At 34.1% G+C, this 15,778-nt stretch overlaps 1 protein-coding gene across 3 annotated transcripts in view; it reads left to right on the plus strand.

Annotated features, from left to right (window-relative positions):
- The window catches only part of IFT140 (intraflagellar transport 140), a 209,010-nt gene that overhangs the window by 79,957 nt on the left and 113,275 nt on the right, over positions 1 to 15,778 (plus strand). For all 3 annotated transcript variants that reach the window (XM_074279619.1, XM_074279618.1, XM_074279621.1), the window contains 2 exons: positions 6,930 to 7,060; positions 12,429 to 12,597. In XM_074279619.1, coding sequence (XP_074135720.1) covers positions 6,930 to 7,060; positions 12,429 to 12,597 — 300 coding nt within the window. The remainder of the gene's footprint in view (positions 1 to 6,929; positions 7,061 to 12,428; positions 12,598 to 15,778) is intronic.

A 15,778-nucleotide genomic window follows, 5' to 3' on the forward strand; every position in this document is an offset into this window, starting at 1 on the left:
ACTCCTCTCATTCATCTGTAGGTTTTTTCATTTCACTTCCTGTGTTTTCAACACTCTTTTCAGTTTCTAGCCTCCCTCACCTTTATCCTCCTCCCTTTTGCCTCTTTAACATGTTTTTCCATGTCCATGTTGACCCCACTATTTTCAGAATTGATGGATCAGCTCTCTCAAAATGGTATAATCTGTGGCACAGATCTCCTCTCCCTGTACTTGGTCTGGTCTACTTCTTCTAATCTTCATTTATTCCACTGCCATTTCTATTTCCTGATGTAGTATAATAATGTGATATAGGAGAAACTTGTGGTAGTATATCCTTTTTCTTTGATAGTAAAGATTTTGTTTTAGAAATCATTAAGTATGTCAGTGCTCTCAACTTCTCTGTTGTTTAATTCACAATCTCAGTGAATCTGCAAACCAAAACACCCCTCCCGAGTTACCAACCCTTGGTATTGTTAACTTAGAGTTTGGCTTCTTGAGAGCAGGGACTTTTGTGTTTGCTTACTTCAAAATGTAAATGCTTTAAAACTGTCTTTCCATTCATTCATTCAAAAGAAACAAAAAAAATATTTTCAAAGATTCTTTTTTTGTTGTTGTCTTTTTTTTTTTTCCAGTTTCATCCTTTAACATTCTCTAGAATACTTTGCTTTATTGGGGCCCACCCCACCTTTCTCAAAACTTGTCTATTCCACCACTGATTTTGATTTTTATGAGGCAATATTATTCATAATCTTCCACCAATGTCCTCAATTAGATCTTATAAATTGGTATGCTAAATAAACCAGTCTTGCCTTTCTTTGCCATAGTCTTTGTTTCACTAAGAACTCAGTATTATCTGATTGAGGAGTATACAAGGATCTTTTTGTATAAGGTTGAATTTCTTTAAGAAATTATTATAAATCTCAACCAATATTCATTCTTCCATTCATTTCATTTCAGTTTGTTAACATAGTTCAAGTTGAGAGCCAGGTAATTAGAAGGATGTTTGTGGTGGTGTTTAAAGCATATGTCCCCACCCCTTAAACAAAATACATTATGAAATGTACTAAAATCTATAGTAACAAAAGATGTTGCTAGAAGAAAAAAAAGATGAAAACAACTCCACATGATATAATGTTTCAGATAGAAGAGTGTCAAACTACTTGACATTCCCATTCGTCCTAAATACCTCCAGGTTACATGTGCAATTGCCAACAATCCAAGAGGCCTACATTTCAAGGTTTTGCAAAATGAATTCCCTTCTGTTCACGTCAGGAACTTAAAATAAAACTCTTGGAGAAAGTAGCTCACTAGTAACAGAACAGAAAGCGAATGTGGCAGTTAAGAATGGATGAGTGAATTTCAAAATCCGATTCTTCTTGTGCAGCAAAATAACTGTATACATATATTATATTTAACTTACATTTTAACATATTTAACATGTATTGGCCAACCTGCCATCAGGGGGAGGGGGTGGGGGGAAGGACGGGAAAAATTAGAACAAAAGGTTTTGCAACTATCAGTGCTGAAAAATTACCCATGCATATATCTTGTAAATAAAAAGGTATTATAATAATAATAATAATAATAAAAGAATGGATAAGTGGAAAGGAGTTTTGTACAGAGCAAAAGGAAATTATAAACTTGAGAATTCATTCCTCTCCCTGCAACAGGAACCTAGATAAATCATCACATATTAGCCCCAAATTAACAATACTGAAAGGCCAAGTAGTCTTAAGAAACTGGGCAGGAAAATATATAAGCCAGGATCTTGAAAGAATAAGGGACTAAATAGTGAAAATGATCAATTCAGTACTAGGGATGGAAGAGAAAGGGGCAGGGGAAAAACTAGAGAAAATTTGATAAAATCTTAGCCTCTAAGTAGATAAATTGCACCATATATGAATAAAAATTGTGTTTTGGAGGAAGAGGGAAAAATTTTCCAATTAAAAAAAATTAGCAAGAAAATATATTGTATATATCACCAGAGATCATAGAATAATAGTAAATTCAATAATAGTTTAAAAGAGAAATTTTAAAGACGGGTATAGATTGGTCAAAAATCAGTAGACAGCATGGAACATGAAGTGGAGAATCTCTCCAGAATATTAAGGGGACTGAAAAAGGCTATAACAGATTTTAGAACTCAGAAATGTAGAAGTAGAAGAAAATTTGACAGAATAAAAGCAAAAGACAACTTCGGAATAACAGAACAGACTCAGACAACTGACCTTGAAGACTGAATGTACAAGGAGAATTTAAGCATCATCTGTCTCCCAGAAAATAATGAATATTAAGTACTACATTGAAGAAAATAATACAAGAAAATTGTCCATCAATATAAAAAATTTTAAAACAAAGCTTTACTAATGGATAAAATCCCCAGATCTCTGGGAAAGAGAACCCCTATGAGACATAGTGGTTAAATTCCAGAATTTCAGTACCAAACATATTACAGAGATTGCGGTGAATATAGTGTGAAACTTAGAAGCAAGATTACCTTAGCTCAAGTCTTTCTTCATACACTTATTAGCTGAATGAACCTAGATAAGTCACTTAAAATCTTCCTCACCTGTAGAATGGGATTTACCAAACAAGGTTTAATTATGAAGATTACATGACTTAACATAAAGAGTTTTGTGAATCTTAAAGTTCTATATAAATGCTACCTATTATTAGTAAGCTACAAAGGAAAGTCAGTACCAATATCTTAGTTCTACTTCTCAACTACATGATGTCAAATCAGAGATTGGAATTTGCTATTTTGAAAATCAAAACAAGATACACCCCCCCCAAAAAAAAATAACATCCTGCAAATCCTAGTAATTTTTTAAAGTGCCCCTTCAGCAAAGGAGAAACACTGGAGTCATTCATTTAAAATGTAACAAAATTAGCAGAACATTTGACGTAACAGTGTATCCAAATAAGGGAAACACAAGAAGATAAGTGTATTGTTAACAAAATTAAGTAATGAATTCAGTTCTCATTCTTCTAGAGGAAGATGAAGCTGTTAAAAGAGAGAACAAGGGACAATCACCATAACACAAAAGGATGTAAGAGATTGAAGAGAAATATACAAGAGAAAAGAAGGGTTGAATTCATATTCCATGGGCTAAAATCTAAATTCTCCCAAAGTGAATTAAAATTTTTTAGTCACTCAAATGGAATAAGAGACCAGGAAGAGAAAAGCTAGAGATATCCTAGTTGGCTCAAATGAAAAGAGAAAAAGGAGATAGAATTTCATTTCTGAGCATTGGAAGCTTTAGGAGAGCATAGTGAAAACAATGGAAAAGAGGGAACAAAGATCAGGGAAAATGGGCAGATTATCTCTTTGTAGAATGGGGAATTTTCTCACAGAATAAAGTGGCAGGAGTTTCATACCAGGTTTTGTTTTGAGTACATGGAAACTTAAGACTATTTTTTTCTTTTCTTTTTTTTCCTCCCCCCTCCCTTTTTTTGTTTTTTATTTTTAAATAATAGTTTTTATTTTCAAAATACATGCAAAGATAAGTTTTCAACATTTACCCTTGCAAAACCTTGTATTCCAAATTTTCCTCCCTCCTTTCACCCCCTTACTTAGAGGGTAATCCAACATGTTAAACATGTGTAATTCTTCTAAACATATTTATCATGCTGCACAAGAAAAATCAGATTAAAAAAAAAAGAAAACAAAAAACAAGCAAACAACAAAAAAAGTGAAAAAACTATGTTGTGATCCACATTCAATCCTGACAGTCCCCTTTCTGGAAGCTGATGGCTCTCTCCATCACAAGGCCAGTGGAATTGGCCTGAATCATATCTTTATTGAACAGAGCCACATTGATCAGAATTTATCATCATATAATCATCTTGTTGCTGTGTACAATGTTCTCTTGGTTCTTTTCACTTCGTTTTGCATCAGTTCAGTAAGTCTTTCCAGGCTTAATTAGGACCATCTTTTCTAAGGGAAGCCATGCTTTTCATGGTTACTTCCTACCCAGGAAGTTTCTGGAGCCAGCTCCAGAATGACCTCAGGGTAACCAGTTGTTAAATTTTCAATGGGAGCATGTATACTTTGGAACTTGACAGATGCTATAAACTAGAGCTTAATTTATTTGTTGATATCTAGTCTTAAGAAAATGATGGAGAAAATGGTAAAATCTAGATTAATTTTGTGCTTCCTTTTTTTCTCTTTGGAGATTGATGTCAGACATTTCCCAGCGTTCCTCTGATCCTACTACACAAGAAAAGGCATATGGGCCTCTGATATTAGTCAGCAACTGAGAGTCAAAAGATATAGATCCAAAAGGAGGTTATGACCAGAGGAGAAGAGTATGGTGGTGATAAAAGAAGGGAATAAGTTTGGGTTTCATAACTCAAGAAAATACCACTATACCACACTGCTTTCTCCTTAAATTGAAATCCCACAGTGAAATATGTTAGATTAATATCCAATGATGGATGTGAATACAGTTCTTCTGAGGACAGTACAACACCATGCTGTGTGTTTCAGTGCATGCTTATTAAGTAGTTGTTTGAGGAAATTACAAATCATACCTCCCTCTAAGTATACTTTCAGGGTTGGATACTATAGATACAGAATGTTGTTCCATGGTCAGATGCAAAATTTTGGAGTTTTAACTATTTTTCTTTATTTCAGGGAAAGTGTATATATCAGAAGTGTCTATGTTCGAAAAACAAATGGTATCAATACAACTTGTTGTTTGAATTATATTCAGTTGGAATTTTTTTTTTAACTAGAAGTCATAGGTTTTTTTGGTTTTTTTTTTTTTTTGGCCCCATATAGTTTGGCCTTCATTTTGCTCTTTGCTCTGATGAGCAGGCATTATAACAAATAATTAATAGACACAACTCCCACATTGACATTGTCTTTTCTCATTCCAGTCTTTTACGTTTCAGTTTTGTTATTTTTTGCCATGTCTGAAGCCTCCTTATTGTTTATATAAAGCTTTCAAGCTGTGTAGGCCTGAGGCTTTTATGCAATCTTCAAATCTTTGCCTTTCCTTTTTTTATTTTTTAACCATTGAACCATATTTTGCAACATTTAAAAATCATTCTCCCATGTGCCCACCATTATGTTAAAGTCTCTGGATATCAGTATATATTGATTTAATTTGGAGGCTTTTGTTAACTTTTTAATAGAATTTTTCTATGTCTTCTGCAGCAGATGTTGGAGAATAAGTACAATTGCTTTTATGGTAATATTTTTGCATATATTTATTATGAGCATTGCAATATAAACTGACCAAACACCTCCAGAAATGATACTACCTATTGCCTCAGGATACACAGAAAAGCCAATTCCACCAACTCCTTTACTTGCTTTTCCTAGGAGAACTTATAAACCATTCATCCATTTGGCTGCAGCTTCCTTTTGTCTTCTGGTTTGCTTTTAAGTAGAATGCCCAAATTCTTACAATTCAATTCTTCCAGTATTATATCAATATCAATTCATCTGTCATTTTATAAGCATACCATACTTAGCTAATTGCTAAATGCTTTTGATAGTCTAAAACAGGGTTTCTTAACCTAGGGTCTTGTGAACTGAAGATTTTTCCCAATACTTTGAAAGCAATTTTAGTATAATTAATTTCTTGATAATCCTGCATATTTTATTTTATGCATTCAAGAATATTATTCCGAGAAGAGGCCCATAAGGTCCATGACCAAAAATAGCTGAGAGCCCATTGTCTCAAACTATATAATTCTTAGTGCTCAGCCTTTGTCTGAAGTGGAAGATTGCCACATAGGTTTAAGGCCATTTTGTGTTCTTTCTTTAATATGTTGTCATGTATAAATAATTCATCACTAAAGGGTATCCTGCGGGTGGTGGATCTCTCCATACTTATCTACTTTGGTTCTTGGAAAACAGTTTGCAGGTAAGTCTCTTCTGCAAAGCCTTTCTAGCAAGGAAGAACCTGTGAAAGTATAGCTTTTGTTGGCTTAGCCTTCTAGAACCCAAGCTTACCTGCCCCTCCACAATAGTCCCTTGGAATAGGTCTAGGGCAATGTCTTTAAATGGCAAAAAGTAATAGTTTTTACATGTCTATCTATGGTTTTCACTTAGTATTGCTTTTCTTGTGTGAGGGACTTCAAGGACTTCATCTGATTGATTGTGTTTTGATTGTATTGGTTTTCACAGCTGTATGTGAGATATATATTTTATGCACAAAATCCAATTATTTAGATCCCATTTGGGAATAGAAAGAAATGTTGAAATAGGAAAGAAAGATGTTGTCTAAATCAACCTGGCTTACTTTTTTAAGGTTTTTAGTTTCACAAAGGCACATGTACACCTATATTCACACACATATACAAAGAGCAAGTATGTAATAATGTGATGAGTTAAAAAGAACTGTGAAAAGTAATAGATATAGTCTCAGGGACATAGCATAGAAAACACGTGTAGGAAATGGATGGATGCCATAAAGTGGGGACATAGGTGAAAGAAAGAATGTGAGAGAGAGGGTGCATGAATATTCAACTAGGAATAAAGAATTCCTAATTGTCACAATTCTTAATCCCTAGGGGGAAAATAGCTCTGGCAGTCCAGGAACAAAAAACACATTTTTCCCCCCTATATTCCTTTGATTCAAGCCATTTCTACTGGGAGAATATCCCAAATAAGTTATGATAATAATTTAATGAATTTGTTTGATATTCAGAAATCTTCAGATTCTGTAATTCATTGTAAACCATGATCAGTATGGAAAAATAATTTGATTATAAAGGGTAATTTGAGCCTTAAAAAGTGAAAGGTACCAGATGTACTAAATGTATTCCCTCAAAGTCCTGAGTAGTCAGTGAACCAAAACAATGTAACATGTGCTGCTTCTACTCAAGATTGATTTCCTTTTAATCTATAGCACAAAGACTTTTATAGAATAAATACATTTAGGTAATAAAATCAGCATACATGAGCTATCTTGTTTTTCTTTTCCCTCCCACAATAGCCTGATAATAGTCTTGATTCTAAAATGTGCTTCTATGATGTTGAAATGGACACAGTCACTGTCTTCGACTTCAAGACTGGACAAACTAATGGAAAAGAAACATTTTCCTTTATGGGAGAAGAGAATAAAAAGTAAGAAATCTTGGTTTGGATATATTGAATTGTTTAATTATTAGAATATTATGGTCTAGCATCTTCCAATTTTTAGACAGTGTATATTGTTTAAGAACTTTTGTTTTTGCACTTCCTTATATAGACAGATTTTAGTTATGTGTCTGCTAGATTCTCACTAGAAGGAATAATAATCAAAAGTAATAGCAGTTGACATTTATATGATGCTTTACAATTTGCAAAGTCCTATGAATGTATGTGTGTGTACATCTATATTTATAATTTTAATATATGTAGAATATGTGTGTGATATGTGTGTGTGTATAATTTGAACTTCACAAAAATCACATAAGTCAGATACTGTAGATTAAGAAACCAAGTTTCAGAGAGGCTAAATGATTTGCTTACCAAAAAACTGATACTAAGTGTCAGAGGTAGACTCAAACACTTTTCTGCATATTACAGACAGCCTCTCTGTTAGGACATACCATCTCTCTAGGGAAGGAAGCCTGAAACTACTATTAGGAAGAGTTTGTGGGCACACATCTGTGACCTGTCATAGTTAAGAGCCAAACAGCATTGCTAGTGTAAGATAGGGGTTCTCAAAGCCTGTGATATTCCAGATGTGGCCAAAGGAGAGACCAGCAGGACCTGCATGCCTCTTGTAAGGCAGTCTGGGATTGCAGATGATGAAGCTAGGGGGCACCATGGGTGGAGATGGGCCCTGGGAGAGGCACTTAACCTTTGTTTCCTGAGTTTCCTCACCTGTGAAAATGAGGATCATAATAGTACCTCCTAATGGTGGAGCAAAGCTGCTAGAGCTCTCCCAGTTTTTCTCGAAAACCACATGAAATCAAGACTCTGAACTGAATTAGATGGAATGAAACCACTCTCCAGCTCAAGATAGACTGGAAAAACTTCAAGACAAGTCAGTCTCACTGGGATGAAAAGGGTGTTCAGTCCAGCTCTGGGAAAGCTAGTGAGAGACCCTGGGCCTTAGCTCAATAGCAGAGGAGATCAGTGGGGCAGCCTCCAGTATCAGCTCAGAAGATAAATTTTGGGAAACCAAGCTGTTTCCTGTAAAGAGCAGGTAAAACTGCCCCCTGCTGTGAGCAAAACACCATACACAAGGGCTTCTGTGCTCAAAGCCAAGCCTCCAAGTTGCACAGGAAACTTGGGAAAGCACTCCCTATACCCCAAGAGCAGAATTCAACATTAAAAGTCACAAAAGAGGAAATACAAAAAGAGAAGGAAAGAAAGTGAGCAAGAAACAGAAAAGAACCTTAACCATAGAAAGCTGCTATGGTGACAGGGAAGACCAAAACATGAACTCAGATGAGGATAGGATATCCACAGAGGAAATCTCAAAGTGTGATATGAATTGGTCGTCTTGGAAGTGTTCATAAAAGATTTTAAAAGAGAGGTAGGAGAAATAAGGAGAAAAGAAATCAGAGATATGCAAGAGAGATTGAACAGCTTATAAAAAGGAAGGCAATTTCTTTTTTAAATTTTATTTTGTTTTTTATTAATTTTTATAATTATAACATTTTCTTTGACAGTACATATGCATAGGTAATTTTTTTTTTACAACATTATCCCTTGTGTTCCCTTCTGTTCCAAATTTTTCCCCTCCTTTCCTCCACCCCCTCCCCTAGATGGCAGACATTCTCATACATATTAAACATCTTATGGTATATCCTAGGTACAATATATATGTGCAGAACCGAATTTTGTTGTTTCTGTTGTTGCAAAGAAGGATTGTATTCGGAAGCTAAAAATAATCTGGGAAGAAAAACAAAACAAAACAAAACAGTGCTCACAGTTTATACTCATTTCCCAGTGTCCCTTTTCTGGATGTAGCTGATTCTGTCCATCATTGATCAATTGGAATTGGATTAACTCTTCTCTATGTTGAAGATATCCACTTTCATCAGAATACATCCTCGTACAGTATCATTGTTGAAGTGTATAATGATCTCCTGGTTCTGCTCGTTTCACTTAGCATCAGTTGATGTAAATCTCTCTAAGCCTCTCTGTTTTCCTCCTGTTGGTCATTTCTTATAGAACAATAATATTCCATAACATTCATATACCATAATTTACCCATCCATTCTCCAATTGATGGACATCCATTCATTTTCCAGTTTCTAGCCACTATGAAAAGGGCTGCCACAAACATTTTGGCACATACAGGTCCCTTTCCCTTCTTTAGTATTTCCTTGGGATATAAGCCCAGAAGTAGCACTGCTGGGTTAAAGGATATGCACATTTTGATAACTTTTTTGGCATAATTGGATATCTTTACAATCCTTCTTTGCAACAACAAAAACAACAAAATTCGGTTCTGCACATATATATTGTACCTAGGATATACCATAAGATGTTTAATATGTATGGGAATGCCTGCCATCTAGGGGAGGGGATGGAGGGAAGGAGGGAGGGGGAAAATTTGGAACAGAAGGGAACACAAGGGATAATGTTGTAAAAAAAAAAATTACCTATGCATATGTACTGTCAAAGAAAATGTTATAATTATAAAAATTAATTTAAAAAATTAAAAAAAAAGAAAAGAAAATATGGAGGATCCACAAAAAAAATCATTTTTCATCAGAAAGCTTTAGGAAATAAATTTCCCTTTTTATCTTTGAGATAAGAAAAACTTTATTGTGACATAAAGGCCTTCTGGGATAAAGAAATAAAGAAACGTTAAAAGAAAAAAAAAGTAAGAAAACATGTATACATATAGCAGAAATGATTACATAAAATTACTGTATTTCAAAAATGTTAATTTTTAAAATTCAAATATAAATGTGTAATTTTTTTTAATCATTGATTTTTGTCACCTTGTCATTTTTTTCTCTATTTTCTCACAAAGGTCTTTTTTCTTTCTACATAAATGCTTTTTTGATACCTCTTTTTACCTCCCTTAAATTTCCTCCTGTATCCTCATAGAAATTCTTTCATTTGTGGCATTTTCCTTCCCTTCCCTTTCCTAGGAAGCCATCTTTTATAATAAAAATTTTTAATGATGGAAGGAGGAAGAAGAGGAGAAAATAAATAAAATCTAGCATTACATAAAAAAACCTCTGGTAATATGTGCAGTGTTCTATGCCAATGGCCCTTCCTTTTTCTCCCTGCTCCTCCCACCCTCATCCACAGGGGAATAGAAAGAGGTATCTTTTCATATCTCTTCTTTTGGGGCTAAGCTTGCCACAATGTTCTTTTCAGACTGTTCCCTAACTAAAAATCAAAATCATTTTGTGGGTGTGGGTGATTATGGTGGGAGTTAAGGTGGACTTTGTTTTATTATGCTTGGTTTAATTGAGAGTCTTGACCTGTAGTGTTTAATATTGCCCAGCAGAGTTCCCTGTACAACCTAGTGTTTGTACCAACTGGGCCTAGGAAAGGATTATTGTCTTATCTTCAACATCAATTTGGCAATATTTATATGTATAGAATCAGTAATTGAGAAAACATTGGACTTAGATATCAGGAGATTCTACTTCATTTCAAATACTACTACTTATATTATTTAACTTAACTAATCTTGTAAAAAACTGGACTCTTAAAAAGTCTTAAACTCTCTGAGTCAATTTCCTCATCTGTAAAACTAAGATAACACCATTAACATTTTTCCTTAAAAAACATTTAAAATAAAATGTGATGTTGTATATAATGTGCTAGGGAACATGAGAATGCTATATGTAAATGCCCACTTTTTTTATTAAAGCTTTTTATTTTCAAAACATATGCACTGATAACTTTTCAGCATTGATCCTTGCATAGTCTTTGTTCCAAATTTTCCCCTCCTCCCCCCCTCCCCTAGATGGCAAGCAATCTAATATTTGTTATGCATGTTAAGATATGTTAAATCCAATATATATAAACATATTTATACAATTATCTTGCTGCAAAAGAATGATCAGATTGAAAAGGAAAGTAAATGAATAAGAAAACAAAATGCAAGTTAACAACAACAAAAAGAGTTAGAATGTTATGTTGTGATCCCACACTCAATTTCCACAGTTCTCTCTCTGAGTGCAGATGTCTCTCTTCATCATGAGATGATTGAAACTGGCATCAATCACCTCATTGTTGAAAAGAGCTGCGTCCATCAAAATTGATCATTGTGTAATCTTGTTGCCGTGTACAGTGAGCTCCTGGTTTTACTCATTTCACTTAGTATCAGTTCATGTAAGTCTCTCCAGGCCTCTCTGAAATGATCCTGCTGATTGTTTCTTATAGAACAATAATATTCCATAACATTCTAAATGTTTACTCTTATTTATATTATTATATTATTACATCATATCAGTCCTCTTTGGATGTAGATGGGAGCCAAATTTTATTTTAAAATACATAGGTTCAGTATGTATCTTCCAAAACCTCCTTGCTTGTCTGATTCCTTCTGGCCTCCTTTGTTTCTATTGTGCATTTTTAAAAAATGCTTTAATTTTTCTTTTCTTTTTTTTTTTTTAACAGACCTATTTTTACTCCTTTCTCCCTCCTACCTCTATCTGACCCATCCCCTGACAAAAAAAGAAAAAGAAAATGTAGTAAACACACATAATCAAGAAAAACAAATTTTTATATTGTCAATTTCCAAAAAAGGTGTATACTTGAATCACTCCTTTGTTAACAGGCATTTCTCATTGTCAGTACTATAGAATACACAGCTAGGCATTACATTGGTTTAAGTTCTTAAAATTTTAAAAGTTATATTTTTATGTTGTTGTTGATATATAAGTTGCTTTGGCTCTGCTCATTTCACTCAGTATTAGTTCATACAAGTCTTCCCAGGTTTCTCTAAAACTAATCCATTTGCCATTTCTTATATAATATGTGCTTACATTCATGTGTTATTATTTGTTCAGCTGTTATCCAATAAATGAGTAGCCCAATAGTCTAATGTTCTCATAAATATCTAAAAGGGCATAGAAACAAATGCATTGCAATGACTATAACTTTAATTTAAACTGCATAATTAATTATTATCCACATAATACAATTACAATAATATATATAAAGTAGTAAACTTTTAAGGGGCTTTATCAGTAATGCCCACTATTATTACATTGTTCCAGATAAGTATCTAATATGTTCTCTTAAATTTTTTATTCTTAATTTAACAAGCATTAATTTTTTATAATTTTCTTACTTTTGACTAAAAGCAATAAAGTGAGGATCATTTTAACACATAGAGCTGGAGTATCTAAGTTGGTAATCTATATAAATATGAGACTGTTGTTTTGCTTTCTAGTTTAGACCTTGCTGAAGTTTAGTAATCTTTATAAAACATGAAACTGTGTTCTTTTGCTATTTGAAAATCATGAAGTGAATGTACTGTTCTTTCTAGTATTACAGATATTTCTTCCTTTTTTCCAACTAGAAATCCTATTTTGGGGGATCTGAGTCTACTTGATCATGTTCCAATCAGCCATTTCTGGGATCAGAGTGAGCCACGACTTTTTGTATGTGAAGCAATCCAGGAAGTTGTTACTCCCCATCAACAACCTGCTGAAAAGAAACAGCAGCCTACGGAGAATTCTAATAGCACGGTATTCTTATCCTGTGTCTTACTGATTTACTCTTCCAAGGAACCAGTCTGATTTGATGATGTGATTTGTGAATATGAAAGTAGGTAGTCTGGAAATTGGGTTTTTGTATTTTGTTTGTGAAAGGCAATTGAGGTTAAATAACATACCCAAGGTCACACAGCTAGGAAGTGTTAAGTATTTGAAGTTACATTTGAACTCAGATCCTCCTGACTGCAGGACCAGTGCTCTATCCCCTGTGCCATATAGCTAGCTGCCCCCTGGAAACTATTAACAATTATTAGAGTGATAGATTATTTTATTTGTAGCATTCTGAATTCACCATGAGGAAGAAAGTAAAGATTTCAGGGGAAATTCAGGGAAATGCCTGAAAAAATTATATGGCACATGAATGAAAAGAAATGTTCCTGTACTTTCTGTGCCTTTAGAAAGAACCATAGGGAACAAGTCAAAAGAATTCTTAAAAGATTTGAACAAATTGACACACTTGACAAAAAAGATGCTTTACTCCAGATCTTAAGATAAGGCACACATTTTTGGAAAGAGCCAATAGGAAAAGGAATGGTCAACATTATTTTTTTTTTTTTACAAGAACTTCGTTTTTGTTTTTTGCTTTTCTTTACAATTTGGAAAAGAGGGGTAGTGAGAAAGCGTCAGTTTTGTGTTTTGTTTTTTTTTTTAAACAAGGAGAATAAAAAGGTGACCAGACAAGCTGGATAACTCAAAAAGCTGTACAGATTGCTCTTATTACATACTTTTTTTTTTAAGAGAAAGTTGTAGATATTAAGTTCCATTCTATTTGGTGCTTTTTAAAATTAAGGATAAAAGTAAAAATTAATTTAAAAATTCAATTGAGGCAGAATAAAAAGAGTACTACAAGTAATACACTTCATAAAATTATTACAACACTCTATAGGAATATAAACAACTATGGGAGACAGAGCCAAGATGGTGGAGTAAAGTACCCAGCTTCTCCCCCAAACCGTTCCAAATTCCTATAAATAATGACTCTAAACCAATTGTAGAGCATCAGAACACTCCAAAAGATGGAGTAAAATATTTTCCAACTGGAGACAAGTTAGAAGGTCATTAGAGAAGTTCTTTGAAACCAGGGTGGGAATCTGGCCTGCAGTTCTGGTGCAGGCTTGTGCTAGTGTAGACCCGGCCCCATATCAGTAAAGCAGAAACAGGCCGAGGGATCTCTGAATTAGCAGTACTGGTGGCTTCCAGACCTCTAAGCCCAGAGACACCAAAGAAGATTTGGAAGATCATAGCAACACAGTGGGAGTTTGCTATAGAAGCCTGGTCCCAGCCCTGGCAAAGAAGAACTGTTTGTTTTTTTTTTTTTTTAAGGAATACAAAACAAACAAAAAAAAAAAAAGAAAAAATATTGTCATATATCTAGCAAAACATCAGGGAGGATAGAAGTTTATAACAACAAATTACCAGATCAAATATATATACATATATATATATATTAGTAGAAGAAATTACATTCATGAATCTTCATCTTTTCTTTTACTGTTTTGTGAAAGGGTTTTCACCTTTTTTACTTTGTTCTTTCCCCCCCTTTTATCTCTCTCACCACTGCCAAGCAGGCTATAGTTAAGAAAAGATATATTTATGTATAAATATGTACATACACACACGCATCTTTCCTATGCCTGATGACTCTCCTTTAATTCTATTCCTTAACTTGCTTTGCTATTATTTAACCTCTCCCCACTCAAGGATCCCTCCCTTGTGTTCTTCCCTCATCCCTTGCTTCCATATTCTCTCATCCCTCCCCCTTTATTTCTTTATAGATTTTGCAGGGTAGTGTTGTCTATTGATATAAATAGATTTTCCTGATATAAATAGGTTTTCAGAACTACAAGCTTTTTTCCCCCCTCCAATGCCTCTATGTCCATTCTTCCTCTGTACCTCATTTGTAAAATATAATTACTATTTTTATCTTAACTCTGCCAATCTTTCTTTTGAGCTATTGGTAATGTGAATCTTAAACTATAGTATACATTTCCCATTTAAGAAAAATTTTGTCTATGTTGAGTTCCTTGAAATTGATCTTTGATATTGACTTTTATGTGTTAAATTTTCTGTTAACTTTGGATTTGATTTATAGAAAATCCTGAGAATCTGAGAATTCATTGAATGCCCATTTTTTCTCATTCAGTATTATAAATAATTTTGCTGGATACGATATTTTTGGCTGCAGGCTTGGTTCATTTGAATGTCGGTAGATATGATTACAGACTGGTGGTCTTTCATTGTATTAGTGGATTTTTTTTCTATTTCTACTTTCCCCTGATGTTCTATCAGCCAGAACAATTTTCTTGAATTATTTCTTGCATTGTTGTGTCAAGGTTCTTTTTTTTTTGGTCACAACTTTCAGAGGCAGTCCAATTATTCTTATATTTTCTCTTTTTCATCTGTTCTCTAGACATATCATTTTTCTTATAAGATGTTTCACATTCTGTTTTTATTTTTTCATTCTTTATATTCTGTTTTGTTATTTCTTGGTCTCTCATAGCTGTACTGGCGTCCTCTTGCCTGATTCTAGTTTTCAAAAAATTATTTTCATTTTTGAGATTCTGTATCTTCTTTTCTTGTTCATTAACTTATTTTCATAATTTTCTTGTGTTTCTTAAGTGGTCTTTATTTATTTTTACTTTTTCTTCAATGTCTATCATTTGACTTAAATTATTTTTTAGGTTATTTTATAAATTCTCTTTGGGCATGGAACAATTTCACTTTTCTCTTTGGGGTAGAAGCTTTTACTTCATTGTACTCCTCTGAAAATGAACTCTAGTCTTCCCTGTTCCCACAGCAGGTTTCTTTGGTGAGGTTCTTTCTTTATCAGTTCATTTTTTTTAAATGAGGTATTTAGTGTAATCACTCTAATTGTGGGTGGGGGGAATGGTGCCTCTAGCTTCACTTCAGCTTTCCACACTGACTAGGAACCCCAAACCAAAAGCTCCCTCCTCCATCAAGTGCCCCCAGCTAGCAGGATCCTTGTCCCACTGCCTCTGCACTCATCAGATGTTGGTTCCTTCTCACCCAGAGCCACATACTGCAGCACAACTGAGCCTGGCATCCCTAATCACCCAAGATTGCTTCAATCTTCCAGACTCAAACCCCAACTTCACAAACAATCCAGGAAGTAAAAGTTTCTGTGGGTCTGCTG

This window comes from Sminthopsis crassicaudata, chromosome 1 (genome assembly GCF_048593235.1).
Source record: "Sminthopsis crassicaudata isolate SCR6 chromosome 1, ASM4859323v1, whole genome shotgun sequence".
Classification (NCBI taxonomy): Eukaryota; Metazoa; Chordata; class Mammalia; order Dasyuromorphia; family Dasyuridae; genus Sminthopsis; species Sminthopsis crassicaudata.